Source organism: Balearica regulorum, chromosome 25 (assembly GCF_011004875.1).
Source record: "Balearica regulorum gibbericeps isolate bBalReg1 chromosome 25, bBalReg1.pri, whole genome shotgun sequence".
NCBI classification, from domain to species: domain Eukaryota; kingdom Metazoa; phylum Chordata; class Aves; order Gruiformes; family Gruidae; genus Balearica; species Balearica regulorum.
The window spans coordinates 468,919-496,355 of NC_046208.1; the positions used below are offsets into that span (position 1 = coordinate 468,919).

The window sequence follows — 27,437 nt, forward strand, 5'->3', positions numbered from 1 at the left end:
GTCGGTCATTCATCACGATCCCTTCCCCTCTCTCCCCCACGGATTACTGTCAAGCACAGAGAGGTTGTTCCTGACAACAACGATCAGCTAGGATGTTCCCGGGAGCAATTCCTGCTCCAGAGTGCCCTGAATTTCTCTGTAGTAACAGCACTCTGATGAACCAGCCAAGATAGACTGTGGGCAATCAGGAGTCTGAGCTCTGGGAGGAGTTTGAGTTCTACCTAACCCAGCACATTCCTGAGTTTGCAGTTAAAATCCCACAACGCCCCCCAGCCACCCCAAGGCTCCCACACCCAGCCAGCACCACTCTCTGGGTTTCTTGCTCATTTGCAGATCCACGGAAGTTCAACCTCAGAGCACCAAACTCCTGTTTAACAACCCCCTCAGCACTAGGAAAACCTTCTTCCTCCTCTCCCACCCTTTACCACAGGGACAGGGATGAACAGCACCCAGGAACAGCTCCGTACTCCTGACTGACTGCTCCAGAGCTGCACGACCCCACGGCACCACTGCCCCCCCTTCTCCCCCTTCCCTGCAGTCCCACCAACACAGAAGGGAGCTCCTGGGGGCTGGGCCAGGTCTTATCTCTCCTGCAAAAGACTTCTAATGGCCAGTGTTCCTGCTGGAAGTTGGGCACAGTCCGACTGTGCTCCCTAAGGAAAGGCTGAAGCCTCAAGCAGTCAACCCAAGGATCTGCTTCCCTCACTGCTACAAGACTCACAGACACCTGAGGGCACTGATACAACTTAATTGTGCCGACCAGCCTCCCTGGGGCCTCCTCACACACTTTCTGCCCATGGCCCAGGAGCTCCACGTCAGCCCAGGCTTGAGCACCCAGTCCCAGCCCGAGCTATGTTGTAGGTAGACACCTTCAGTTCTGCCCCTGGTTTTATTTTGCCCCTCAGACCTAGATCGCAGGTAACTTTCCTCCAACCTCATCTCCTCAAACGTGCAGTCAGTCCTGTCTCCAGTCCCATCTCCTGCTGCTCCTGACAGACCCAGAACTTCATTCACCATGTCACCACGCCTGGGGGTCTCCATGGACCCTGTTACCACCAACCTGCTCTGCCCTACCTGGCCCAGCTCCCCGGCTGCTGAGGGCACTGCCCATGCCCAACTGACCCCCAGCTCATCCTTCCTTGGGGACCAGCCCCACTCCTGCTGCTCCCTGACAAGGTGAGATGTTTCAGTCAACTCCCAGTGAGTTCATCAGCATTTCCTCGTTAAGGAGTGGCATTCATACTTCTTGTCTTTGTCAGTTCCTGTGAACTTGTTCTTCCTTTGCTCCTGGCTGACTGCAGTAAACTTACAGGCTTGGGCTAGAGAAACTGCCACCTAAATGACACCAGTGACTTCTTGTGAGACCATAACTGACAACAGGGCTGATTTTCTCATCCGCTTGGTGGGCAAGGTGGCTCTATAGCGTTACTCATGAGTGAGCCCCACACCCTGCAGCAAGGACAGCAAGGATGGAGGCATCTGTCAGCAGCTAAACGTTGGAGATGAAGCATACCAAGAAATCACAGCCCACTGTGACAGGAGTGCTAACATAAGACATCTATTAAAAATGGAGAAAAACCTGCTAAAATGGCAACATCCAGCCATCACTCAAATTCTCCGTGAATCCTCATCCTACCACTTGGCCAGCTCAGGGTTGTCAGATCGCATTAAGCTTAAACACCACGTGTCACGTGTGGGAGGTGTAGTGGCTCTGGCTGAGATGGAGTTCATTTTCCCCAGAGCAGCCCTCATAGTGCTGTGCTGTGCATCGGTAGCACCAAGGTGTTGGTAACACACCAGTGTTTTGGCTGCTGCTGAGCAGTGCTGGCACAGCACCGAGCCTGTCGCTCCAACATCCCCCCTCACCAGTAGGCTGCGCTGGGCAAGATCTTGGGAGGGGACACGGCCAGGACAGCTGACCCAGACTGACCCAAGGGATATTCCATACTATATGGCGTCTGCTCAGCAATAAAAGCTGAGGGAAGGAAGAAGGTGGGGAATTTGTTATTTATGACATTTGTCTTCCGGAGCAACCGCTACGCGTACTGAAGCCCAGAAAGTGGCCGGACATTGCCTGCTAATGGGAAGTGGAGAATAAATCTTTTGTTTTCCTTTGCTTCTGCATACAGCCTTTGCTTTTGCTTTATCAAACTGCCTTTATCTTGACCCATGAGATTTTTTTCATGTTATTTTCTCCCTCCCTGTCCTGATGAGGAGGGCAGTGACAGAGTGGCTTGGTGGGCACCTGACGTCCAGCCAAGGTCAACCCACCACATGGAGTACAAAAATAAGCATGTATTTCCACACAAAGCCAAATGGGAGGCTGCCAGCTTGGGGGGGCGGTTTTGGTGAGAGAGAACGATGTGGAAGAAAGATGTGGTGAACATGCCAAGAAAAAAAAAAATCAGAACATGCCAAGTACTCAGCATTATCTTCAGAGAAGCACGAGAAGATGGGGCAGGAGCTCACTAGGAGCTTGTAGTGTTACAGAAGGAAACCGTTCCAGTTGACTCATCCTTTATGCATTGAAACAAGGTCTTTACAGTTTGGTTCTTTTTATTGTTGTTATTATTTAAAGAAAAATTATTAGCAAGTGAGGTCATCAGCAACTAAAAAAAAAAATAATTAAAAAGGTTAGCCTAAAGGGCAAAATCTATACAAGGCGATGGAGACTGTTTAGGCAGCAAATGTGTCCCACCTAGCCCAAAAAGACTTGGGCGTGAGGGGGACAGCCAGCATTGCTAAACTGGGTTAAGGCAGCCATTAAGTGTGGGGGGGAAAAGCCTTGGATAAATTGAACTTGCATCCAAATGAGCCAGTGACCTACAGGACAAGAAATGTGTTTTCAAGCATCAGGAGGAAGTTGGCCAGAAGTTTTAAAGATCAAGATATAAAATGAGTCTTCAGAGAAAAGTCTATCAGAAAAAAAATTAAGATATTGGTATCCATGACCGCCACAGAAGAGCCCAGAAAGGTTCCCATCCTTTCGTCAGAGGGAACCAACAGATGTGTCCAATACTGAGATATGGGTAAGAAGTTTCAAAACAAAACTGATGAACAGTAATGAGTTTATGAATGAACAGGATTATACTCTCACGTTCAAACAGGAACTTTAAAGGAATAAAAGATGAAACAGCTGAAATTAGTTCCCATGAGAACTGCTTCAGCACTAGAGGATAGGAGAGTGGCAAATACAACACCAAATTTTTTTTAAGTGTCCCCAGGGATGTCTATGGAGCCATAAGAGCAGACTTTCTTGTCCATACCAATAAAATAGGTAGAAATTATAATAAAAACAGAATGATGGAATACCAATGCTAGACTGGAAAATATGACATTGCAGCAATGATGTAGTAAATTTCACTGGAAAATCTTATTTGAGATGTTATTGTTTAAAATTAAAACCCTCTCTCACTCTCATAACCACAGGCAGGTACCAAGGCAGGTGTCAACATCATCTGGCCAGTAGCTCGGTACCAAGACACCTATATCCAGCCAGCTTGTCCAGTGTCACTTGCTGTGACATGGAGAATGACAGCAGCTTCCAAATCCTCCCCACACCTCCTGGGTGGTTCTGATTTTGGCAACTACTTACTGGCTTTGAAAGTACCTTTTCCTGCCCTTTAGGAGCTGACAGATTGATCTTTTTGTCAGTCCGTCCTTCCCCACTTGTGTGAACCATCTGGACTTACTTACTAACCTTTCCCTTCTTATCTGGGTGTCTTGTGAGTCCTACTCTCTTCCCACCATCATCTCTTAAAGACCTGAATTTTCATTTTATCTGTTGCTTTTTTTTAGACTGTCATTGGTTTCCTGAGCTGGAGGTCCTCAGCAGCTACAAACAGATGTGCTGGGATCTTGATGACCTGCTAATTTCAGTGCCATCGACTCCTGCCATTCTCACAGCCCTCCTGCCACTTGTTTCTTCTGTTGCTCCCATGGCTTTTCATTCTCTCTCCAGACTGGTCTTCTCTATTGCGTTACAATTCTTTCTACCACAGAAAAGTCTCTGTAGACTGAGTTAAGACAAGACCTGCCTCACAAATCCAGTAGTGTTTACAAAAGGAACTGGTGTTCCTGTGAACAGGGATCTATGTTCAATCATCTACCTGGACTTCCTTCACCATAGTTTTACAGAAACCAGGCTGCTATGGCAAAAGATGGACTGTCCTCAGCTGTGTAAATAGCTGATTTAAAGAGAAGAAAGGCTGACCCACAGTCAGTTTCTCAATGAAAGGAAGAAGTCCCAGATACTCCCGTTGGAGCTTGTACTCTTCAACATTCACAAATTATTCAGAAAAGCTGGTGGAGAGCAAGATGTCAGAGTTTGCCAGCGGCATAGCTCTCAAGAAAATTGAAAAATGCTTCAGAGGGTTCTTATAATGCCAAATAACTGAGGAATAAAATTATGCAATTCAGTGCAGATGAATGAAACCCCTTGTGTTTCTATACACAATGATGAGCTCTGAATGAGCTGTTATGTTCAAATAGATCAACAAATTCAGTAAATCAGTCCACGAAAATATCAGCTTAATAGTAAAGAGCCCTGGAATATAAGAAATTATTAGGGAGGTATAGAGAGCAAAACAAAAACCATCAAAATGCCACTGTAACTCCATGATGCAATGACATTTTCATCAGTACAGCAGTTCTGGTCCATCCATCTGAAAAAGGCTATGATGCAACTGGAAAGTTATGGAGAAGGGCAAGAAAAATGGTCCAAAGTTTGAAGTAGTTTCTGTTCAGAGGATGCCTACACAGAATTTCCTAGTCTAGGAAAAGAAAGACTGAAGAGTAAGATGAAAAAAATCTACAAAATAATTTTTTGCTTGGACATAGTTACACTCACCTCAAAAAGTTAAAAGAAAAATGTAACAGGCAAAGAAAAAAAAAATCAAAGGGTATTAAACATAAAGACACCACATCCGATTAAGAGCTGGAAAATGAAAAGCAACAGTGAAGTCTTGTGTATGATTATTATGTTTGTGTACTCTTTTCTAGACATCCACTATTGGTCTCCATTCTGATCTCCTTCCCCATGTTGGTCTCTGCTGGAGACATCATGATGGGCTGGATGGATCTTCAGACTAATCCAGCACTGACCACTTATCCTTTTATGTCTTGCTTTTGAAAGCAGTGCCATCTTCCTTCCCATTTGCCAGAAGCTGTCTTTGGATGCACTGTAACTGCTCTACACTTCCCAGATCCACAAGAGGAGGACAAGTGGGGCTCTGCCAAATTCAGCCTTGGTATATGCTCCTACTGCCAACTGTGCCATTGGAAATTGGTCACAATTTGTCCGCTCACATCACACAACTGTAGGAAATTCAGGGTCAGTTCCATACTGTCCAAAACAGTTTGAAAGCTGAACCTGCACATCCCTGATGACAAGTATCTGCAGATTAACTAATTGTATAGTATTTCTCACACCTCCACCTCCAGCAGTTGACTGCTGGCTTGCCAGGGAGAAACCGGACCTGATGGACTGTAGGGTACCCAGCTTCCAGGTGGCTTCTCACACTACACATGGTTGAGTCACCATCCCTGGAGGTATTTAAAATATGAGTAGACATGGCGCCTAGGACATGGTTTTGTGGTGGACTTGGCAGCGTTAGATTTACAGTTGGACTCAATGATCTCAAGTTTCTTTTCCAATCAAAATGATTCTATGATTCTGTAAATGGCTGGGACAGACCTCTGTGAAGAATTGTGTCCTTATACAGGAACGCTGGTGCTGTGGTGGGTTGTCCTCTAGCTGAAAAGTAACATCTTTGCACATGGATAGTTCTGGCCAGATACTCCAAGTCACCAGGTTAGGCTGATGCTGGCAACTGGCCCACTATCATCTTTGCTTCCCAATCTGCTTTGTCCAGCACTTACTGCCACCTTTGCTCTTTGGACCCAGAAACTCCTCTGAGATCTTCCATTGATTCTTCCTGAATATTTGCTTGAAAGTAATAATTTTAATTCATAGCCTAAATCCATGGGTTTCATATTGCTATGTAGTTAACCCAGCAAACATGGTGTGTAACTGCAATGTCTCCTGCCAGCCAAGGCTGCACACAGGGATGGCTGCCAATAACTTTCACTCCTGTGGCTACAGCCAGCATTCCCAGGACTCTAGTTTTTCTGTCACAAACAAACTCAACAGATCACAGGACTTCAAGGATGAACACTGCAGAAAAATAGAATCTTTGCTACAGATGATGTGTCTGGATGAGGAGCAGTTCCAACAACCTGCAAGGTCCTTGGCTGTTGGAAGTCCCTTTCCTCCTGCTGTTGCTGCAACTATCCCACATCAGCACACCAAGGGGCTTCTCTTGGCTCTCAGTGATCCTTTCAACATTGCATTGATGTTGTTCCAAGACAGACATCCCTTTCTCTTCCACAGATGGCTGGGCTTCTTCTTTCTGAATTGCACCAAGTGTCTTCCATTATTAGATTGCAAGGAAATAGCCCATTCACTTTTTTCCATCAAATCCTACTATTCACATTTTTTCAAAACCTTGCAGTGAGGATTCTTCTCCAAATTTTCAGTATCTTCTCATTATCTCTAGAGAAAACTTAGGCCAACAGGCTACTTTGCTAGGGTAAAAGAGGTTCTGGAAGAAAGACGGTGGTGTATAGTAGAATGTCAAACCTGGAATCCTCCCAGCCAAAGGAGAGGATAAGTGAACTCGGCTTCATTAATTTCTTTGGAGATCGTTGGAAAATAGAGGAAGGACTTTTGTGAGAAGATAATTGGATAGGTGAGTGATGTCTGTTGGAAAAGTATCACATCAGGTCACTGCAGCACCAGACACAAGACAAAAGGCTGGTTCTATCTCCTTTCTATCGTCCCGTCATACTGGGTCTGGCTTGGATGGAGTTAATTTTCTTCATAGCAGCCCATGTGGTGCTGTGTTTTGGATTTGTGAGGGAGACAGTTGTGAGGGAGACAGTGTTGATAACACACCAGTGTTTTGGCTATTGCTGAACAGTGCTTGCATGACATCAAGGCTTTTTCGTTTTCGTCAGTCAGCATCCCTCCCCGCAAGTAGGCTGGAGATGGGCAAGAAGTTGGGAACAAATAAAAGCTTAATCATCATAGAATCATAGAATGGTTTGGGTTTGAAGGGACCTTAAAGACCATCTAGTTCCAACTCCCCTGCCATGGACAGGGACACCGTCCACTAGCCCAGGTTGCCCAAAGCCCCATCCAACCTGCCTTGAACACTGCCAGGGAGCCAGGGGCAGCCACAGCTTCTCTGGGCAACCTGTGCCAGGGCCTCACCACCCTCACAGGGAAGGATTTCTGCCTCACATCTCATCTCCATCTCCCCTCCTGCAGCTTCAGGCCATGCCCTCTTGTCCTGTCACTCCCTGCCCTTGTCACCAGCCCCTCTCCAGCTTTCCTGTAGCCCCTTTAGGTACTGGAAGGTGCTCTAAGGTCTCCCCAGAGCCTTTTCTTCTCCAGGCTGAACAAGCCCAACTCTCTCAGCCTGTCTCCATACGAGAGGTGCTCCAGCCCTCTGATTAGCTTCGTGGCCTCCTCTGGACTTGCTCCAACAGCTCCATGTCCTTCTTCTCCTGGGGACTGCAGAGCTGAATGCAGTACTGCAGGGGAGTCTCACCAGAGTGGAGGGGCAGAATCCCCTCCCTTGACCTGCTGGTCACGCTGCTGGTGATGCAGCCCGGGACATTGTTGGCTTTCTAGGTTGCAAGCGCACATTGCCATCTCATGTGGAGCATCTTGTCCACCAACACCCCCAAGTCCTTCTTCTCAGGGCTCCTCTCAATCCATTCTCTGCCTAGTCTTTGTGGTTGGGATTGCCCCGACCCATGTACAGGACCTTGCACTTGGCCTTGTTGAACTTCACGAGGTTCACAAGGGCCCAACTCTTGAGGCTGTCAAGGTCCCTCTCGATGGCATCCCTTCCCTCCAGTGTGTTGACCACACCACACAGTTTGGTGTCATTGGCAGACTTACTGAGGGTGCACTTGATCTCACTGTCCATGTCGCCAACAAAGATGTTAAACAGTGCCAGTCCCAGTACCGACCCCTGAGCAACGGCACTCATCACTGGTCTCTACTTGGATATGGAGCCATTGGCCACGGAGCCATTGGCCACAACCCTTTGAGTGTGACCATCCAGCCAATTCCTTATACACTGAGCGGTCCATCTGTCAAATCCATGTCTCTCCAATTTAGAGATAAGGATGTCCTGCGGGACAGTGTCAAATGCTTTGCACAAGTCCAGGTAGTATCCCCGTTGTAGGCCACTGAATTTTTCAGGCACAGTTTGCCCTTAGTGAAGCCATGCAGGCTGTCACCAACCACCTCCTTATTTTCCATCTGCCTGAACATAGTTTCCAGGAGGATCTCCTCCATAATCTTGCCAGGCATGGAGGTGAGACTGACCAGCCTGTAGTTCCCTGGGTCTTCCTTTTTTTCCTCTTTAAAAATGGGGGTTATGTTTCCCCTTTTCCAGTCAGTGGGAACTTCGCCGGACTGCCAGGACTTCTCAAATATGATGGACAGTGGCTTAGCAACTTCATCTGCCACTTCCCTCAGGATCCGCAGATGCAACTCATCAGGTCCCATGGACTTGTGCACCTTCAGGTTCCTTAGATATTCTCAAACCTGATCTTCTCCTACAGTGGGCGGTTCTGCATTCTCCCAGTCCCTGCCTTTGCCTTCTGTGACTTGGGTGGTGTGGCTGGAGCACATGCTGGTCACAACTGAGGCAAAATGGTCATTGAGTACCTCAGCCTTCTCCATATCCTGGGGTAACCAGGTCTCCCATTTCCTTCCCGAGAGGGCCCACATTCTCCCTAGTCTTCCTTTTATCACTAACGTACCTATAGAAGCTTTTCTTGTTGCCCTTGATGTCCTTGGCCAGATTTAATTCTATCAGGGCTTTAGTTTTCCTAACCTGATCCCTGGCTGCTCGGACAGTTTCTCTGTATTTCTCCCAGGCTACCTGCCCTTGCTTCCACCCTCTCTAGGCTTCCTTTTTGTGTTTGACTTTGCCCAGGAGCTCCTTGTTCATCCAAGCAGGCCTCCGGGCGTTTTTGCCTGACTTCCTCTTTGTTGGGATGCATCGCTCCTGAGCTTGGAGGAGGTCACCCTTGAATATTAGCCAGCTGTCTTGGGCCCTTCTTCCTTCCAGGGCTTTGTCCCATGGTCCTCTACCAAGCAGATCTCTGAAGAGGCCAAAGTCTGCTCTCCTGAAGTCCAGGGTAGTGAGCTTGCTGTGTGCCCTCCTCGCTGCCCTGAGGATCTTGAACTCCACCATTTCGTGGTCACTGCAGCCAAGGCTGCCCTTGAGCTTCATATTCCCCTGCCAGGCCCTCCTTATTGGTGAGAATAAGGTCCAGCATGGCACCTCTCCTCGTGGGCTCCTCTATCACTTGGAGGAGAAAGTTGTCATCAACACATTCCAGGAACTTCCTGGATTGCTTGTGCTCTGCTGCATTGTCCCTCCAACAGATGTCGGGGTGGTTGAAGTCCCCCATAAGGACCAGGGCTTGTGAACGTGAGGCTGCTCCTGTCTGCCTATAGAGGGCTTCATCTGCTCGGTCTCCCTGGTCAGGTGGCCTCTCACAGAACCCAGCTATGATGTCCCCTGCCCCAGCGCTCCCTTTAATCCTGACCCATAAGCTCCAGCATGGCACCTCTCCTCATTGGCTCCTCTATCACTTGGAGAAGGACCTTATAATCAATGCATTCCAGGAACCTCCTGGATTGCTTGTGCCCTGCTCTGTTGTCCCTCCAACAGATATTGGGGTGGTTGAAGTCCCCAGTGAGGACTAGGGCTTGTGAACATGAGGCTGCTCCTATCTGTCCTCATCCATTCATTCTTCCCAGTTGGGTGGCCTGTAGCAGACCCCCACTACAGTGTCACCTGTCCCTGCTCTCCCTTTGATCCTGACCCACAAGCTCTCAGTGGCTCCTCATCCATCCCCAAGCAGAGCACCATGCACTCCACCTGGTCACTGACATAGACGGCAACACCCCCTCCTCATCTCCCCTGCCTGTCCTTCCTGAATAGCCTGTATCCTTCCATCCCAACACTCCAGTCATAGGAGCTATCCACCACGTCTCCATGATGCCAATGAGATCATAGCGCAGGCGTGGGCACATCTCCAACTCCTCATTTACTCCCCATGCTATGTGCATTTGCATAGAGTCATTTCAGCTGGGCCCCTGATGAAGCTGACTGGCTGGAATTCCTTTGTGCTGCACTCCAGGTGCTCTCCTGCTGACGTGCAATCCTTTTCCTGGCTCTAAGTATCTATAGCTTGCACTGGCATCAAACTGGTAGGAGTGGGATGGATTGAGGTTGCCCTCCCCTGGCAACATTAGTTTAAAGCCCTGTTCACCAGCCTGGCAAGCCTATGACTGAAGATGCTCCTCCCCTTCTCTGACAGATGGATCCCATCAGCCCCCAGTAGACCAGGTTTCTCAAAGCGAGTCCCATGGTCTAAGTAGCCAAACTGCTGGCTGTGGCAGCAGTCCTGTAGCCATTTGTTGACTCGCCAGATTCAACTGGGTCTTTCAAACCCCTTCCCTTTGACCAGGAGGATTGATGAGAAAACTACTTGCCCTCCAGAGTCCCTTACTGCTGCTCCCAGGGCTCTGTCGTCCTTCTTGATGCTCCTCAGACTGCTCCTGGCTGTGTCACTGGTGCCCACGTGAAACAACAGCAGCAGATAATAGTCAGTGGACTGTATGAGGTTTGGTAGTATCTCAGTGACATCCCTGATTGGAGGTCCCGGTAAGCAGCACACCTCTCTAGAAAAGTGCATCAGGTCTGCAGATGAGTGCCCCTACACCTCTCAGGAAAGAGTCGCCTACTGCTATCACCCATCATCTTTTCTTAGTTGCGCTGGCTGTTATATGGGGAGCAGACTAGGCTACCTTACTCAAGCTCCAGCTTCTCTCCTGATATGGCAGGTTTTCAGTCTGCAGAGTGGTGCAGCAGTTCTGCAAGGGCCCCTCAGGCTTCGGGGGAAGTCTCTTGCTCCCGCCGGTCCTTGCCATCACAAGCTTCCATTCTTCTGCATTATTGGCCCCCCTCCCTTCTGTGCGCGCTGTAGAGGGACATTTTAGCTGCTTGGCTATGGGTCCACTGCAGACTGTGCTTGGAACCAGCTAATTCCTTTTCAGCCTCCCTGGTGTTACGCAGCCTTCACGCTGCCTCCTGCAGCTCAGTCACCACTGCATGAGGTCCTCCACCTGGGCACACCTTTTGCAGGCATGTCTGCCACCTGTCCCTGCCCCAGGAGAAAGGTCTGGGCACGTCCTGCAGCTGGAGGTCTGCACTGCAGCCTCTGCCTTCAGCAGTTCCATATGGACAGAGGCATCAGCCACCGCTGGGGTAGATGGTGCAGATCCCCCACCGGAGCTCTCAGACAAGCGCCCACCATTCTGCCTCAAGAGCCAAGTAGGATGGGTGTCCTTGACCTTCACAGAACAGCGCCCGCTTGCTGGGTTACGTACTTCGAGTCTCCCACTCGGCCAGTGGAATGCTCCTCCTTCGAAGAGGCGCCCTTCCTACGCACCTTCTGGCATGAACTGGCACACGAAGCGCCATGCTGTGCCCTGGCTGACATGCCACGCCCTGTTTGCCCACTCTGGTCACTCGCACTCCCTGGGCTGTAAATTGCAAAATTGCGATATGCTCTGGCAACACCCAGGATGCGTCAGCGCTTCCCATAAGAGCTGCTGGCTCCCGGTACATCGCTCCTCTGGCGTTTCTCTGGCTCAGGAAAACCCTCCATGCGCTGAGATCTGCGGCTCCACTGTGGGTCAGGCCAGGTCCGGAGCAGCTCCTCTCAGCATCTCAATGAACAACTTGAAATGAAGAGGATGCAGGGATGTTTATGGTTACAGTATCTGTCTTCCCAAGTAAACATTATGCACATTGAGACCCAGGAAATGGCTAAACATCTGCCTGCTGATGGGACACAGTAATTACATTCCTCATTGTTCTGGTTTTTGGCTGGGATAGTGTTAATTTTCACAAGAAGCTGGGAGGGGACACAGCCAGGACAGCTGGCCCAAACCAGCCAAAGGGATATTTGATACCATATTATGTCACGCTCGGTATATAAAGGGGAGAACTGGCCAGGGAGGGCAAATCGCTGCTCAGGGACAGGCTGGGCATCAAGTTCTGGGTGGTGAGCAATTGCATTGTCTATCACCCACTTGGTATATCTTGGTATATCCTGTTATAAGTACTGTTGTTATCCTCTTCCTTTGCTGTCCCAGTAAACTGTCCTTATCCCAACCCATAAGTTTTACCTTTTTCTTCCCATTCTCCTCCCCATCCTACCACAGCGGGAGGAGTGAGGGAGCAGCCACATGGTTCTCAGCTGCTGGCTGGGGCTAAACCACAAAACTTTATCTTGCTTTGCCTGCATGCAGCTTTTGCTTAACCCGTTAAACTGTCTTTATCTCAATTAACAAGTTTTGCCTGCCTTCTATTTTCTCCCTGTTCTGCAGGAGGGAGTAGCAAGTGAGCAGGTGGGTAGGTGCATGGCAGTTGGCCAGGGTCAACCCATCACCCCCACATACATGTGGGGAATATTCCCACTTTTCACACAAAACGATTGTCTCCTCACTACTGCTTATATTTGACAGGCAGGCTTGGCCAAACGTACGCTTCCTCTGCACTTTCTGAAACAAGCACAGATGAGACTGCAGAGAGTTCCTCACCGGTATCACTGGTTGCTCAAAAAAATCATCCCCCATAAATTAGCCTCTTTGCTTTGCACACTTACCAATAAAGGACAAACAACATCTATGCACACCTGCTCCATAAGTAACTCAGCCTCACTGTCTGGCTACAGGATGCAGGTCACTGGTCCAATCAACACAGTCCTTTCCTGCCCATGATAACATCACCCTTACTTGCTTGCTCTATCACAGGCACTTGCCTCTTACACAGTAATCTCAATCATTAAAGAGTTCAGTTCCATTATGTACCTTCCTTCTTCACCCACCATTATGTGTTTGGTGTATCATCTTCTCCTACACTTGGTCTATCTCAAGCTCTTCAGAGCAGGGACCATCTTTTCCTTCCCTTGTAAAAGGCTGTCCTGCCTCTCTAATCCACTTGAGTTTTTCATATTGTCAAGATGCATATTAATAAGAAACAGAGAGTGATACAGTCTGTTAGGGTCTCCAAAGATACATCTCCAAAGCAACATCCTTCCCCAAAACTCTACACATCCACTAGGCATCCACGTCATAATAAAGAAAAACCTTGCAGATGAAAATTTGATTAAAATACAGAAAATAAGAATAGTAGCAAATAGTCTACTGTGAAAAGAAATCAGCAATGGAGTTCTACAGGGATCAGTGATGTTGAATATAACCATAAATGGACAAGAAAAAAACAATGACAAATTCTGTTGGCAAAAGAGTTATTCATGGCTGTAACAATAAAGACTGAAGAACTGCAGAAGGGCCTTACAAGATTCAATGACATGGACAACAGAGCGTAGTGAAAGGCATCCGTACAACACATGACAGAATATGCTGGGAAAATACACTACAAAGATCTATAAAAATTATGATTGCAAAGACAGTTTGAGTGAACATTCCATCCTACAATGCAAAACTAAGGTAGCATCAACTGAAGGTAGCAAGAGACATGTTCAAATAACGACTGAACAAACTAATGGAAAAGATACGCATCAAGAATTATTAAAGATACAACCCCAGGATAAAGAAATATGCCATTTTTGTTTCAACAAGTTATTATTCAATTATTCATAGTTTCTATGATTCTATGATAATTCTGTTTAAAAAAAAAATACAACTCCCCCCCAAAAAATAACCCCACAACCAAACTCCAACATTGCACAGCTGGCAAAGGCCTTATAAAGGCTTACAATTATAACAGTAAGAGACACTTAGCTAGATAACTGTCCGCAGAGGTTTCTACTGCTTTTGTCTTCACAGTTTTATATAAATATCTGCATTATTACTGCCTAAAGTCTAATTCTGAGATCACTTAAATAGCATTTATTAAACACTGACCATTGACCTTTTATGACAATTGATAGTTCTCAGGAATTCACAAAAGTTGTCATGCACTATAAAACATTAGGAAAACAAAAAAATATCTACAATTGGGGTTTGCAATTTACATTCAGTTTCTAAGAGACAGGCCATGAAATTCCAAACTGGAAAAGTTTATTTGCTAGGACTAATACAGAAACTCTTTAATTCAAAATATAGAGAATACACTAATAAAAATGCCTATATTCTGTGTTCTCCCAGAAGCAAGATTTTATGGTCCAAGTCTTTCATTTCTGGTATTTAATGAAAAACTTATACTTTTCTAAATACACACATACTGTAAATCTCGTTAAGATCTTCCATCTACCAGAAATATTCATGTTTGTTTAAACAAGGAATTTCTTCTTGAAGTCACTGAAATGAAGATGAATATGGTCCAGATCACCAGCTTCAGTATTTCAGCTTTGCTGCATTTTTCTACGCATCTCTTCAAGCGCCGCTTCTCGTTCTCTTAAGAGCTGTTTAAGTCGTTTTATTTTTTCATCCCGTATTGTTTCATCCAAGTCTGGGGGAGTCAAAGGGAAAGCATCATCTCTGAAAGAACCTTCAAGAAGTGAAGTATCATCTTCACAAGACACTAAAACTGGAATACTTGAGTCTGTAACGTCACTATATTGAGAGCATGAGTCTTGCTCAGAGTCCCTCCCTATAGGCGATATAACAAAGTCTGTGGAAATACTTTGCTGCAATAAGACCGGTGGAGGTGAAACACTTCTGTTAAGTACACTGGAACTTGAGCTGCTATTTCCTGAACTTGGACTTGTGGTTGATTTGACTGAAGTTTTCCTTCTCTTTCCACTGTCTGACAGTGGTGAGGACTTTATTTTTCTTTTCTTAGTCAAATCCTCTTCCAGATCTACAATTATCTGTAGAGTCAAGAAACATACAAAATATACTTCTGTTAAATTGAGCATCACTCTACATTATAACATCACAGTTCAGTAAGCACAAATTACAAGTTATTTGTTGCAAGCTTCTTGGAATTAATATATGGAAGATAATTCTTTTAGCAATTTGAGTAAACATACTTCCATGTACAATATTTTTCTAGCCAATTAACAAGTGAACAACACTGAATTCCTTCCCCAGTCAACAGTGCACCTCTGCCTTTCCTGTGCATACCTATCATCTCCTGTTGCTGTTTAAGTTCTTTAACTGTAGCATAAGACAAAAAACTTCCTATTTAACTTGACAGGAAAATTCAAAACATAGAAGAATTCATCATGCTTACATCTCCAAAACGCTCAAACATTAGCAATAATGTCCATTACAAGGCTGCATTCCTCCCAGCTGTTTGGTTATTTAAATGTTAATGTACTTTACTAAGAGCAGCCAGTAGGTCTGCTGAAAGCAAGGCTCTAAACACAGAATTATTAAAACCTGAGAAAACCTTTGACTGGGTGGAGTAGAATCATACAAAAGAAAATTTGGAACACTGTGGCTGAACAGAATGACTTTGGATGGATAAAATCATTTTAATGCATTAAGATGGAAGTCCTTACATCGAGGGAGCCTTTCCAGAAGCACCAAGCAAGTTCCTAGCCAATGACAAAGGACTAAGTTTATAAAGAAGTTTGTAATTCTAAAGATTAGCCAGTTGCACAGGTAAATTTATTTTAATAAAGCCACACATAACTAAGTGGACACCATTCGTTGGAAGTCAGCCACACCTAGTCATTCACTGACTGACTGCAGTGCCTTGAAATAATGGCATTTGACTGATTCAAACTCAAGGGTAAAGCCTCACAAGAAATTATTCTTCTATTATTCTGCTTATATCCATTGCACTACTAAACACAACTGTTTGCAGAAGGCTAAATATAAATCAGGATATAGAGGTGTGGTTTCTATTCCAATAAAGACTATCCCTTTGACTGTTCAGCCACCACTAGAGGGTCCAGTCTTCTTCAAAGCATTTGTTCTTCAAATTTCCTCCAGCGGAACCCAGAAATGAGGATAAAAATTCTTAGATGTTACTCAAGTTGTACTGAAATCATACAACTCTGTTGCAGTACACAAACAAGATCTAGGAACAATTCTCACAGGGACCATAACAATTACTGACTTGCCCTGATGAATCCAGAAGTGGAAGGGTCCAAATAAACATGCAGCTCTGCATTGACTATACATGTGCTGCTTTCTGAATGTGTTGCAGTACAGATTTTAGCACTGAAAAATTTCAAGATACCTTTTCCTCTTTAACATATTCCTGATGTTGATTTGTTATTTCCACATCTAACGACGATGAACTGCAAGAATCATTTTTCCTTTTCAAGCTGTTACTGGAACAAACCCTTTCTTCTGGTTTCTCACAGGAGGTCCTTAATGGTATTCTCTTAAGGTACACTCTCTCCTCCTTAGAAAGACCAAATTTTTTCCTTAATTCCAAAAATTGTTTCCAATGTGGCTTCTCTTGTTGTCTGATTTGAATGACCTTTCCCGGTGAATCCATCTTTTCACACTGGATCTGAAATACAGAAACAGTGAGAGAGCCATCAATCACACTCTCTCACTCTCTCTCTCCATACATATAAACTAAAACCTAGTTACTAGAAAGACAGGTGAACATCTGTTTTGTCTGCCATTCACCAAGAGTTACATTTAACACAGGTAAGCCAATTTTGAGAAATTATATACAAATTATAGGTCTAACACTCTTGTTATTTAAAACCCCAAGCACATTGTGGAACATCCAGAAAATGCACAGTCCAACTAGTAAACCACAGAAGTAAAAGAAGCAACAAGGGAATCACCTGTTCTAAAACTTCAAAGTTACAAAGGAAGATGGATGGAAGATCAGATAGTGTCTTTACAGCATCATTTTCAGACTGTTGAATGCATTTCATATTTGCATTGTGGTTAATGCTAACAAAGCGCTATTAGCCATCTCTCATATCTAACCTCATTGTAACCGGAGCTGCTTCTGATCTTCAAGTTCAATCTCACATCAGTATGCCTGGCAATCCATGCACTTGCAAATTTACGGATTAAAAGCAGCAAACATTTGCTATGCTATTTTTCACAGAGGTTAAAGAGAATGAGAATGCTAACACTTGACATCACACGACACTGAAGAAAAAAAAAAGTCTTTTTTAACCATTTTTTAGGTGAGGACAACAAAAAAAAGAGGCCCTACAGTCTGTTGCAATGATTAAATATCTAAATTTGCACAAATATGCTTAGCTGACATTTTTCTTCTGCCTGGTTAACACAAACAAGTATAAACTAGCTTCAGAATGATTTTTTTTTATCTGGAGGCAAATTCATTCTGGCCTCTTGAGCAACTGAAAACTTGACCTACAATCCTTCATGGGTAGAGTTTATTTAAGGCTAAGAACTTTTTACATATTTTTCACATTATGAATTTAAAAGAATATGTAGGTCTAGCCTGAAGAGGGAAAGCCATTAAAGATCTCAAGAGTTTCTTCTGCCTGCCATGAAACCATGAGTCAAAGAAGGTGGATCCCTCCCCTTCATGGCATGAAAGGAAGGAAATGCAACTCCTGCCTTTGGCTGTGAGCTAGTAGAGACTGGAGCTGACTTAGTGCAACATCAGTTTGTCTCTGGATGACAAACCCTGCTCTTCTACCTTGTTTTCCTCTTGTGTAGCTGCAAACTTCTCTACTTTACATCACATCTACAACACAATCAATAGCTATGCTGTGAGAATGTGGCACCAACAACATTAGAAAGCAGATAGCTCCCAGAGCTCAAAAAATGAACAACTTTCCTATAGTTTCACTTGTTACCAACAATTTATCTTGTGAGGAAATAAAGTCATCTTTTCCCTGCCCTTTTCTTTATGCATTTTCTCACTTGCATAGTGCAATCATATTGAAAAAAGGAAAAAAAAAAATTGTTTCTTGATTAGAAACACACTTTAGACCAGCATTTCCAGTGACAGGATACCTGGCTACAAAAATCTGTGAACTTATTAATAGCCGTTTTATTCAACTAGAACCAGGACCATATAACAATTTAGCAGAGACTGAGATCGGCATGTTTATTGGAGAGAGTTACCTTTTGCCAGTCTTCACTGAAAGCACATTCTTGCTTAGACTGAGGTAAAACAGCACTCGCTGCTTTGGGGGAATGAATCTTTTCTTTGCCATTTTGGCGTACATTTTCCTGTGTCCCTACTGCTGTAATAGGGGTCACTCCACTTGAAATGGTCTCGGTGAAGGGCAAACTCTTTCTCTGGTTTACAGTGGAATTCTGCTGATTAGCACTTGGTGTCACCAGAGCTGCAGGTGCAGATTTTAAGTCATTTCTTAAGCCAGTTGGTGAAGAATTTTTGGAGTTTGTACATGGTTTTGGATCTTTCTGAGACAGCACCATTCCTTTGCTCTTTGACAATACCAGATTCACTACTTTATTGGTTATTTTATTGACTGCAGTAGAATCAATTAGCTTGGATGTCTCCTTCTTAAGCGAAGCATCAGAAGAGGAAGATGCTTGTTTGTCAGCTTGTGCTGACAAAACATCAGAGCCTCTTTTGGTCAACAAATAGACTTTCCCATTGTACATGACCAGAGCATTATCTTTAATAGGTGTGATTTTTGTTTGGCTTCCACCAGGACCACTAGAACAGAGTGGTAAAATATTTGCAGAGTTAACTTCTACGTTCTTCGTGTCTGACAAAGTTTTCAAGATCTTGGAAGCCATATTATTTGATGACTTTACAGGAATAAGGCAAGGTGCTGATGACTGTGGACTTTCTTGCACAATCCATTTCATTGGAGTTTGCTGGCACTGCTGGCCATCAGATGTTACTGTCTCAGGAGAAGAACTATTTCCCTTTTGTGTAGCTGTCATTATTAATGTTTTTGAAACTTCTGTGGCAGGTTTTGGGCAAATGGCTTGCAAACGCTTGGGAAGTACTGTTTTCACTGTGTTCACTGGTGACACGTAAATAACAGTTGGCATTTTTGTACTGTCAGCTCCTCCAGACACATTTGTTGCTGCAGCGGCAAGTATTTTTTGCTGTATTGCTGGTGGTAAAAAAGAAGCTGGGACAGATTTCACTTCTGCATCAGCTGGTATTTGGAGGTGGTGGCCAGAGGGCAGTACCGGAGACTTCACAGTAACTGGAAGACTTTTCGTGTTTACCAGCATGTATGCAGTGTTACTCTGGTTAGATGAACTTGTTACAGCAATGTTCTGCAAAGACAGTCTATCAACTGAAACACAACTGCTCTGGATGTTAGCAGCTGATTTCGGAATTAAGCTTTCTTTTTCAGAACCTGTCCTAACACTTTCCTGTTTGTCTAATGTCCTTGTAAGAATAATCTTTCCAGGATTAGGAGACTGAAAAACAGGTATCTTAACAGATGAAGGTGCTGTAGTATTGGCAAGTTGTGTCTTAAAAGTAAGATGGACTGGACTAGAAATATTCGCTTTAGAATTATTTGGCATGGCTGAAGACTGAACTATTGGCACAAAGCTTCCAGAAGACTTAGAAATTGGAAGTAATTTCAGAAGGTTTTTTCCATCTGGTCCCGTCGTCTGAACTACTCGGTACATACAGCCTGCAATGCTTAACAAAACAAAGAAAAGAGAAAAGAAAAAGAAAAACGAAAGATAGCATAAGTGAACACAGCATAGATATTTTAATTAATGTGCATCAGTGAATTGTATACCCAGTGCTGCTAAGCCTTAGAAGCAGATTTACTACCAAAAAATGCCAGATCTAATCTTCAAGAACTTCACTGGCAAAACTCATACTGATCTACTCAGTGTTCATTTTGGGTTAGCGTTTCAGAATACCACAGACTATCTGAAAATAATGTCCAACTTTTACACCACAGAGTAGCAAGAAATGGCATCCTTTTCAGATAAAAATGAGTTAAAAGACCCAAGAAAACACCTTACATTATCCTCCTCTTCTACTTATAGGGCCTTTCATTCTGAAAAAGAAACACATTCTCTCCAAATTTCATAGAGAAGCCATATTTTTTTGCTTTTCTATCTCCTTGTTATAATTTATATCCCTACCCAGTGCTATGAAGTATGAATTTCAGGAAAATACAAGCAGATTAGTCGCATGGCAAGATGGAAGCAGAAATTACTTCAGACATATACATACCAAAAAAAAAAAAAAAAGAAACTAAGATGCAGAATACATTTACTTTGTGGAACAGGATGTAGGGTGACCAACTCATATGCGTACATCTCACCAGTCTGCTCATTCCTTAGGCAGCTAAAGGCTACAAAAGTGGTCATCTTCAAAGAGATGAAAAAAAAAACCCCACCTCAAATGCTATCAAGGTACATACATTTAAGAGAACAGAAGTCTAAGTCTAGGAAGGCAAAAGGCTTCAAAAACCAGGAGGAATACATGGAAGCAGCACCATTGAAATCTGAAGAGTAAATACAGATTTTTTTGCAGGTGAAGATAGGAACTCAGAACAGCAGACAGACAGATAGAACCTTGTCAAGCCAAAAATTAGTTGTGACTGCTTCAAATGCCAAGATTTTTCAAGTCCATTGCAAGACAGAGAATCTTTCCCACTTCAAGTGAGTTTGCCCGAATGCGGGCATCTTCCCCAAAGAACTCTTGGACTCTCAGAAGAACAATCTCATGCCCAAAGCACTGCAAAAGCAACATGGCACGTCAAGATATATATGATCAAAACAGAGTTTCCCTCACTAGTAAAGAAGAGACCAAATGAACTGGAAGTAGGTTTCATGATCTTGACATCAGATCCAGAATGCTCAAAAGGCAAAGCTCCCAACTCCACTTTCAGTCACCAACAGCATTCTAGCTCTGTCCCATTGACTTTCTACATCAATAAATGCACTGAGAACATGGACATGAGATGATTTCCCAGTCCCAGTCCAGATGACATCAGTACTGTGTTCTGTTTACTGTCAAGTAGTTTTGAAACACTGGCATTTTTTCTGGCGGTGAGGCATTACAGTTTGGGTTTCCAACTCAGCCTGGAACAGAGCGACTAGGAGATATCATTCATGCGTCCCACCGTTGTATCTGTTCAAGTCAGTCTAGACATTGCCTTTTCCCATCAAGTGAGAAGTCACAAGAATGGTCTTCACTCCCAGAGTTGGACAGTTCCTGCTACAGTCTGAGGAGTCACATTCCCCTTGGTGGTTGACATAAATAACCATGCTATTGTTTGTCTAAAACATAAAGGCTTAGACACGCAGAGCGTTCCTCGCTGTAACCTTAGAATTAACTCCCATGTCCAATATTTTGGTACGTTGCCTCATTTCTAGGCATACTGTGCGAAAAAGCAGACATTTACGTGATTTATCAGTGCAGTGGGCAGGAAATTCTGCAACACTTTCGTTTTTAAAATAATATACTGAAAATGAAAACATGGGCAATAGACCACATGGTTTCTAGTGGAAGCTGCCATCGAGGTTTTAGTAGTAAAATGGAGCTGGATGTTTTGGAATTGGAAATGATAGTTGAGAAGGACTGGCACTGAAGGGTAATGTAACCTTACAGAAATGTTTTTGCTTAAACAAAGAGCAACTAGAATTATTTGTATGTTTGAACTTCATTAAAGCAGAAAAGGCTCACTTTTAGAGCCACTTTAAACCTCCTAGCACTACTGATAATGCAATTAGGATGACCAGCACTGAGCTCCTGGACAGCTTTTTGCATCTGTATCTGTTATATGCTGTGAATTTCTCAATGCTTCTTTAATAACCCCATGATCTACAGTCTCAACTTCTCTTCTCTTCTGTAAATAAGAATTCATATTCCAAAGGCAAATTCAGAAAATTTTCAGCAAGTTCTACAGATACAGAACTGCTGAACCACTACACCTTTTACAGAGCAAACAGGCACTTAGTTCCACTCTAACTAGCACTGCAAATGGGCAAAGGGCAGAAGAAACCTCCGAAAAGGCACGTTCCTTCACCTGTCAAGGCAAGGAGATACCTCTGACTTTTGGGCAAGAGTAGGAACAGTAGATCAGAGAGAGAGGAAGCAAGAAAAACAGATATAGAAAAAGAGAGATGAGAGAGAGAATGCATTTGCATGAGTATTTCCTTCAGTAGCAATGCCAGTTTCCAGTGCTTACCTCCACTCTTCTCATTTCTATCTTGAGTCACTGTTCACCTCCCTTTCGATGGACTTAAAAAACCTGGTTTTGACACTGTGCTACAAACAGGATCTTTTAAGTAGGCTGAGGAAGAAACCTCCTTCAAAAAAATCCAGTTTGTGTGAACTCCAGATCATTCTCCTTTTCATTACAGAAGACAAGTGCAGCTTTTTATCTTCACACTCAATGCAAAAAGAGTAGGAAACCCCCAAAATTACAGTTTTCTGGAAAATAACATTCTTATACTTGAAACAAATAGCAGGTACTTACAGGATTGCGGAATTAGAAAAAGCTAAAAGATAGACAAGAAAGAAGGAAAGGAAATGTTCAGGTAAGATATTGAGAAGTTGCACTGACACACATTTACTCAAACACCTATGGAAGACGAAGGAAAGATGTCACTGTCAAAGTTTTTAGACGCTTTTGCTATTTCAGACATAAGTTGAAAAGGCTTCACCATATAAATCTCACATCACTAAAGACTTTTCCAGGCGATACAAAGAAATCAGGACTGACATTTTGTGTTATCAAAATAAAATAAAGCATTTTCAGCTTTTTCATACGTTAGTAAATGATGAAGAGGAGAGCTAGAAGCTATTTTAATTCATTCTGCAGGCCACTGTTTCTTTTAAGAATATGTTCTAAGAATACCTTAAGCAGAGTGAAAAAATCCCCCTTTAAGTGTGTCAGATTAATTTAGTTTAAGAACAGGCTAATCTCTTTCCCTAAAAAAAATAATAGTAGGAATTCTGTAAATCATGTCAACTTGTACTTGGGAATTTTTCATAATTATGAAAATAATAATAATAATTTCATAATTACTGAAGTAGAGTTTTCTTTCTCCTCTTCATCCTCCTTCACTTCCCTACCCCACAGATATAAACCCTCTCAAATCTCATATATTAACACTCAGAAATACTTCTACTGTTATAACACTTTAGCATGGCCCAAGGCCTGAATATAAGGCAGATCCCTGATCAAATCTTGAGGACAATAAGCTCGTAGAAGAAAAATAAAAAAAGTGGCAGTCTGGTAGAAATCTTATCTAATGTCACCACAGAAACCATCAAATTCAGGTAGTTGACTTTCTTAAAAAAAAAATAAAAATCTGTGACATTCACAGAGGGAACTGTCAATTAGATGCCATTTTTCTTGACCAAAAAAGGTCATTATTTCTTTAGGTAAATAGTCTGCACAGCAATATTGAAAGCTTCCTAGTCAACAACGGAAATGGCATTAAGCAAGTTATGAAAGCAGCAATAACAGAAAGAAACAGGAAGTTTGACTGATCCATTGATTTCTACCAAGCTAGAAAAATAAAAAGAATAGCCTACATTTCCCTCAGTCGAAACAGAATTCCTGTTTTCTTCACTTATATGATCAGTCACACCAATTTTATTGTCTAAAGTTCTCACCCCATATTGTTTATTACTCCTACTAAGCAGCAGGCTCAAATAACAAAATACTGAGTATTTAAAAATTCATCTTCTGTCCCTAATTTTTGGATTAACACAAATACTCTCAGAATATTTTCAGTAAATAAACCCATTCACCAAATCCATTGTAACCACCAGGGCATCCCAACACATTACTGCAACACAAATCATGATCATGCCATCTAAAAATATGTCAGTGGAGATAAAGAAAAGACAGAAAGACTTGCTCAAACTTCAATTATTCTTTAAATTTGTCAGAAGAAACATTCCCTTTCAGCAGAAGCAAGCTACTTTCTAGTCTGCCTTTACTCCCAGCTATTACTTTAGAGACAAGTTTCATCTTCTATGAATATGAGTAAATCAAACAGGGACTACAAGCCACTATAACCTTCAGAGAACCAACTTCATTTATTTTAATGACTTCAGTTGAATCTAGGAAGAGGCAAAATAACATTTATAATAAATTGGAAGCATACATCAAGGGACAAACCAAAATTAATTGATTGTAGTCTATATTTATTTTATGTAGCCATATCCCATCCATGTATTAGCTGAATATTGTAACAAAATACTTTTTGTTATTATTATCTGAAGGAAACATGGAAATTTATGTTGAGTTTGCATACAAAACTGGGAATCCTGTCCAGAATTTAGGTCCAAGCCACTCCTAATGGCTTGGGGTTTTATCATAATCCAGAAACTTTCAAAAATGACAGAAGAAACATTTTCTGTTTGACAATAATTTTGCATGGAAACACTTTCACACATTGTGGAATATTCCTTGGAGTACAAATAATACTATTAGGATGTGCTAACTGCCGGGAAATAGTCCCTGTGCCTTATTATAAAGCACAGCTCTACCGATCAATGACCGGGTCCTCCTTCAGCCATAAAACCTTTAGCAGAATTGCAAAGAACGTCAGCAGCGCCAAAGCTATAGCCCACAGCCACAGCAACCCCGTGGCTCTAACAAGCTAACCCGAAACTCTTCACCGAATAGATGCAGCAATCTGAGAACTCTCCAGAGAGATGAGCAAAACGCATCAGGAACCAAACCACAACGCGAGCAGTCTGCCCCTGCTGAGCTCCTGCCAATTTAAAGCAGGAATGTAAACACAGAGTCTTAGGCAGCTAGAAAATTTCCTTGGCATGACCAGAGCCAGTATCACCCAGCTCACATCAGGTCTACGGCTGCATGTTTATGTTGTAGTTGAACTAACAGGTCAGCATAAAGCCGTTCTACTACTGTAAAAAGTTAAATCCCAGTATCTCAGATCCCTCTTCCTTTTCCCAATTTCCTGGCTGCCGCCAGCACAATCGAACCACACCGCCACTTCACTGCCCTCGCGCAAACGCAAATTCCTGACAACGAAGAGGCAAGCGACGTCGTGCCAGGCGAGCTGGGCGACCGCAGTGCGCGCTGGGGCGGAGGCGTGAAGAAGAGCCCAGAAGGACGCAGGCGCAGCAGGAGGAGGAACCGGGACATTCCCTCCGCCCCCTTCCCCCGCCCGTCCCCCTCTTGCCCCCGTCCCCTCGTTCCGCCTGACGGGTGGCGCTCCCCCAACCAACGCCCCGACACTGGCAACACCTCGTCCCTTCCCCGCCCCGCGAAGGGGGCGGATGGCGGCGCCGCTCCCCTCCTTCACCGCCGCTTCGCACCCCGCTGCGTCCCGAGGCGCACGGTGGGGCTCCGCCGAGGGGCGGGAGGGAGGGCGGCGGGACCGTACCTTGCGGGTGTCTCCCTGCTCGGCCGTGCTGCCCGGGAGAACAGCGGTACCGGGGCGGCAGCGGCCCGTCTGCGGAGGCGCTGCTCGCCTAACCTCTGCCCGACGCCGGGAGGGGGCGAGCGCTGGGCCGGCCCGCGCCGCACCGCGCCGCCCGGGGCCCGGTACTCACAACTGCGTGGCGCTGCCCGGCCGCTCCTCTCGGCTCCGCGGGGCCCCCAGCGGGCGGCTGGACATGGCGCGGCGGCGGTGGGAGGGGCCGGGCAGCCCCCGCCGCGGTGGGGGGGGCCCGAGCGCAGAACCACCGGCGGACAAGGGCCGCGGCGGGCGCGTGGGGTGGGGCACGCGCGAGGCGTCACTTCCGTTGGCCCCGCCTCACCGCCCCACCGCTCGTAAGCGCTCCGGCACCAATCGACGGTCACTTCCGCCCCGGCTACTTCCGGGAGAGGGAGGAAGTGGAGAGCGGCGCCGCCGGGCGGTCGCAAATGGTGCAGCGAGTGGCCGCGGCGCTTCCGGCGGTTACCGGAAGTAGTTGGAGGCAGTGAGGGACTGCTTCCTGCTGGGCCGGTTTTGAGGCTGGAAATGGCCGGTTTCAAGGCTGGAAATGGCCGCTTTTGTTGCCAGCGATGGCCCCGATGGGGGGATGGGGCAGCCTTGGGCCGGGTCTCCCCCCACCATCACCCTGTCAGGCCCTGGGGATGGATTGGGCCAAGCCGCCAGGCCAGGCCAGGGGCAGCCCCAGCAGTGGGCCCCAGCCTAGGCAGGAGGCGACGCTGCTGCAGGCCCTTCCACACGGAGACCCTGTCTTTGTCCCCACAGAGACCCCAGCCACCACACCCGTCCTCACACGTTTGGCCAAGGCGTTCCTCTGCCCTGGCAGCCAGCACTGGATGGCACTTCATGGGACCCATCATCAACCTATGTCGCCTTCCTCAGAGCCGTGCACTGCTGTCATGGTTTTATGCATCCAGCAGCTAAAACAACCACACAGCCGTTCACTCACACACACCCACACACAGTGGGATGGGGGAGAGAATTGAAAATGGAAAAAAAGTAAAACTTGTAGGTTGAGATAAAGACAGTAAAATAGAACAGGAAAGGAAAATAATAATAACAACAATAATAATAGAAGATACAAAACAACAACAATAACAGCAATAATAGAAGATACAAAACAATTGCTCACCACCCAAAGCTGATGCTTAGCTAGTTCCCAAGCTGCCCCACCTCCGAGCCAACCCCACAGTCATCTATGGAACATCACATCGTAAGGTATGGAATATCCCTTTGGCCAGTTTGGGTCAGCTGTCCTGGCCATGTCCCCTCCCAGATTCTTGGTCACCCCCCGCCTTCCTGTTGGCAGGGCAGTGTCAGAAGCTGAAAAGTCCATGGCTGCTTGGCAACAACTAAAACATCAGTGTGTTATCAACATTATTCTCATGCTAAATCCAAACCACAGCACTATACCCGCTGCTAAAAAGAAAATTATCTCAGCCGAAACCAGGACAACTGCACATGTGGACTGTCCAGGTTGCAGTTGCCCCCAATGTCACTCTTCTGACCAAAACCAGCGAGTGCAACCATTGCAATTTTCTGCTGTGAAGTCACACAATCACAGACCCACAGAATGGCTGAGGCTGGAAGGGATTTCTGGAGGACATCTGGTCCAACGTCCCTGCTCAAGCAGGGCCACCCAGAGCTAGTTTTCCAGCACTGTATCCAGACATTTTTTTAATATCTCTAAGGACGGAGACTCCACAACCACCCTGGACAACCTGTGCCAGTGCTCCATCGCCCTCACAGTGAAAAAAGTGTTTCCTGATGTTCAGAGGGAACCTCCTGTGTTTCAGTTTGTACCTCTTGCCTCTTGTCCTGGCACTGGGTCCCACTGATGAGAGCCTGGCACTCTCATCTTTGTACTCTCCCTCCAGGAGACTCCCCTGAGCCTTCTCTTCTCCAGGACCAAACAGTTCCAGCTCTTTCAGTCTTTCCTCATGAGAACGATTATCAAGTCAATTCATCATCTTCATGGCTTTTCATTGGACTCTCTCCAGCGTGTCTCTCTTGTACTGGGGAGCCCAGAACTGGACACAGCACTCCAGGTGTGACCTCACCAGTGCTGAGTAGAGAGAGG

General features: G+C 45.0%; 1 protein-coding gene across 3 annotated transcripts; it reads right to left on the reverse strand.

The window, feature by feature from the left end:
- Positions 1–13,994: 13,994 nt before the first annotated feature.
- On the reverse strand, positions 13,995–25,611 carry LRIF1 (ligand dependent nuclear receptor interacting factor 1). Of its 3 annotated transcripts, none has more exons than XM_075775664.1 (4): positions 25,476–25,611; positions 18,095–19,610; positions 16,263–16,541; positions 13,995–14,940 (listed from the first exon to the last, which is right to left on the reverse strand). In XM_075775664.1, the coding sequence occupies exons 1-4, from the start codon at positions 25,538–25,540 to the stop codon at positions 14,473–14,475; spliced, it is 2,328 nt and encodes a 775-aa protein (XP_075631779.1). In that variant the 5' UTR covers positions 25,541–25,611; the 3' UTR covers positions 13,995–14,472. The 3 variants fall into 3 exon arrangements, with proteins under 3 accessions (XP_075631779.1, XP_075631781.1, XP_075631780.1); XM_075775666.1 differs by having other exon boundaries at positions 25,307–25,593; XM_075775665.1 differs by lacking the exon at positions 25,476–25,611 and adding an exon at positions 25,307–25,443 and having other exon boundaries at positions 18,095–19,602.
- Between the last annotated feature and the right edge of the window lie 1,826 nt (positions 25,612–27,437).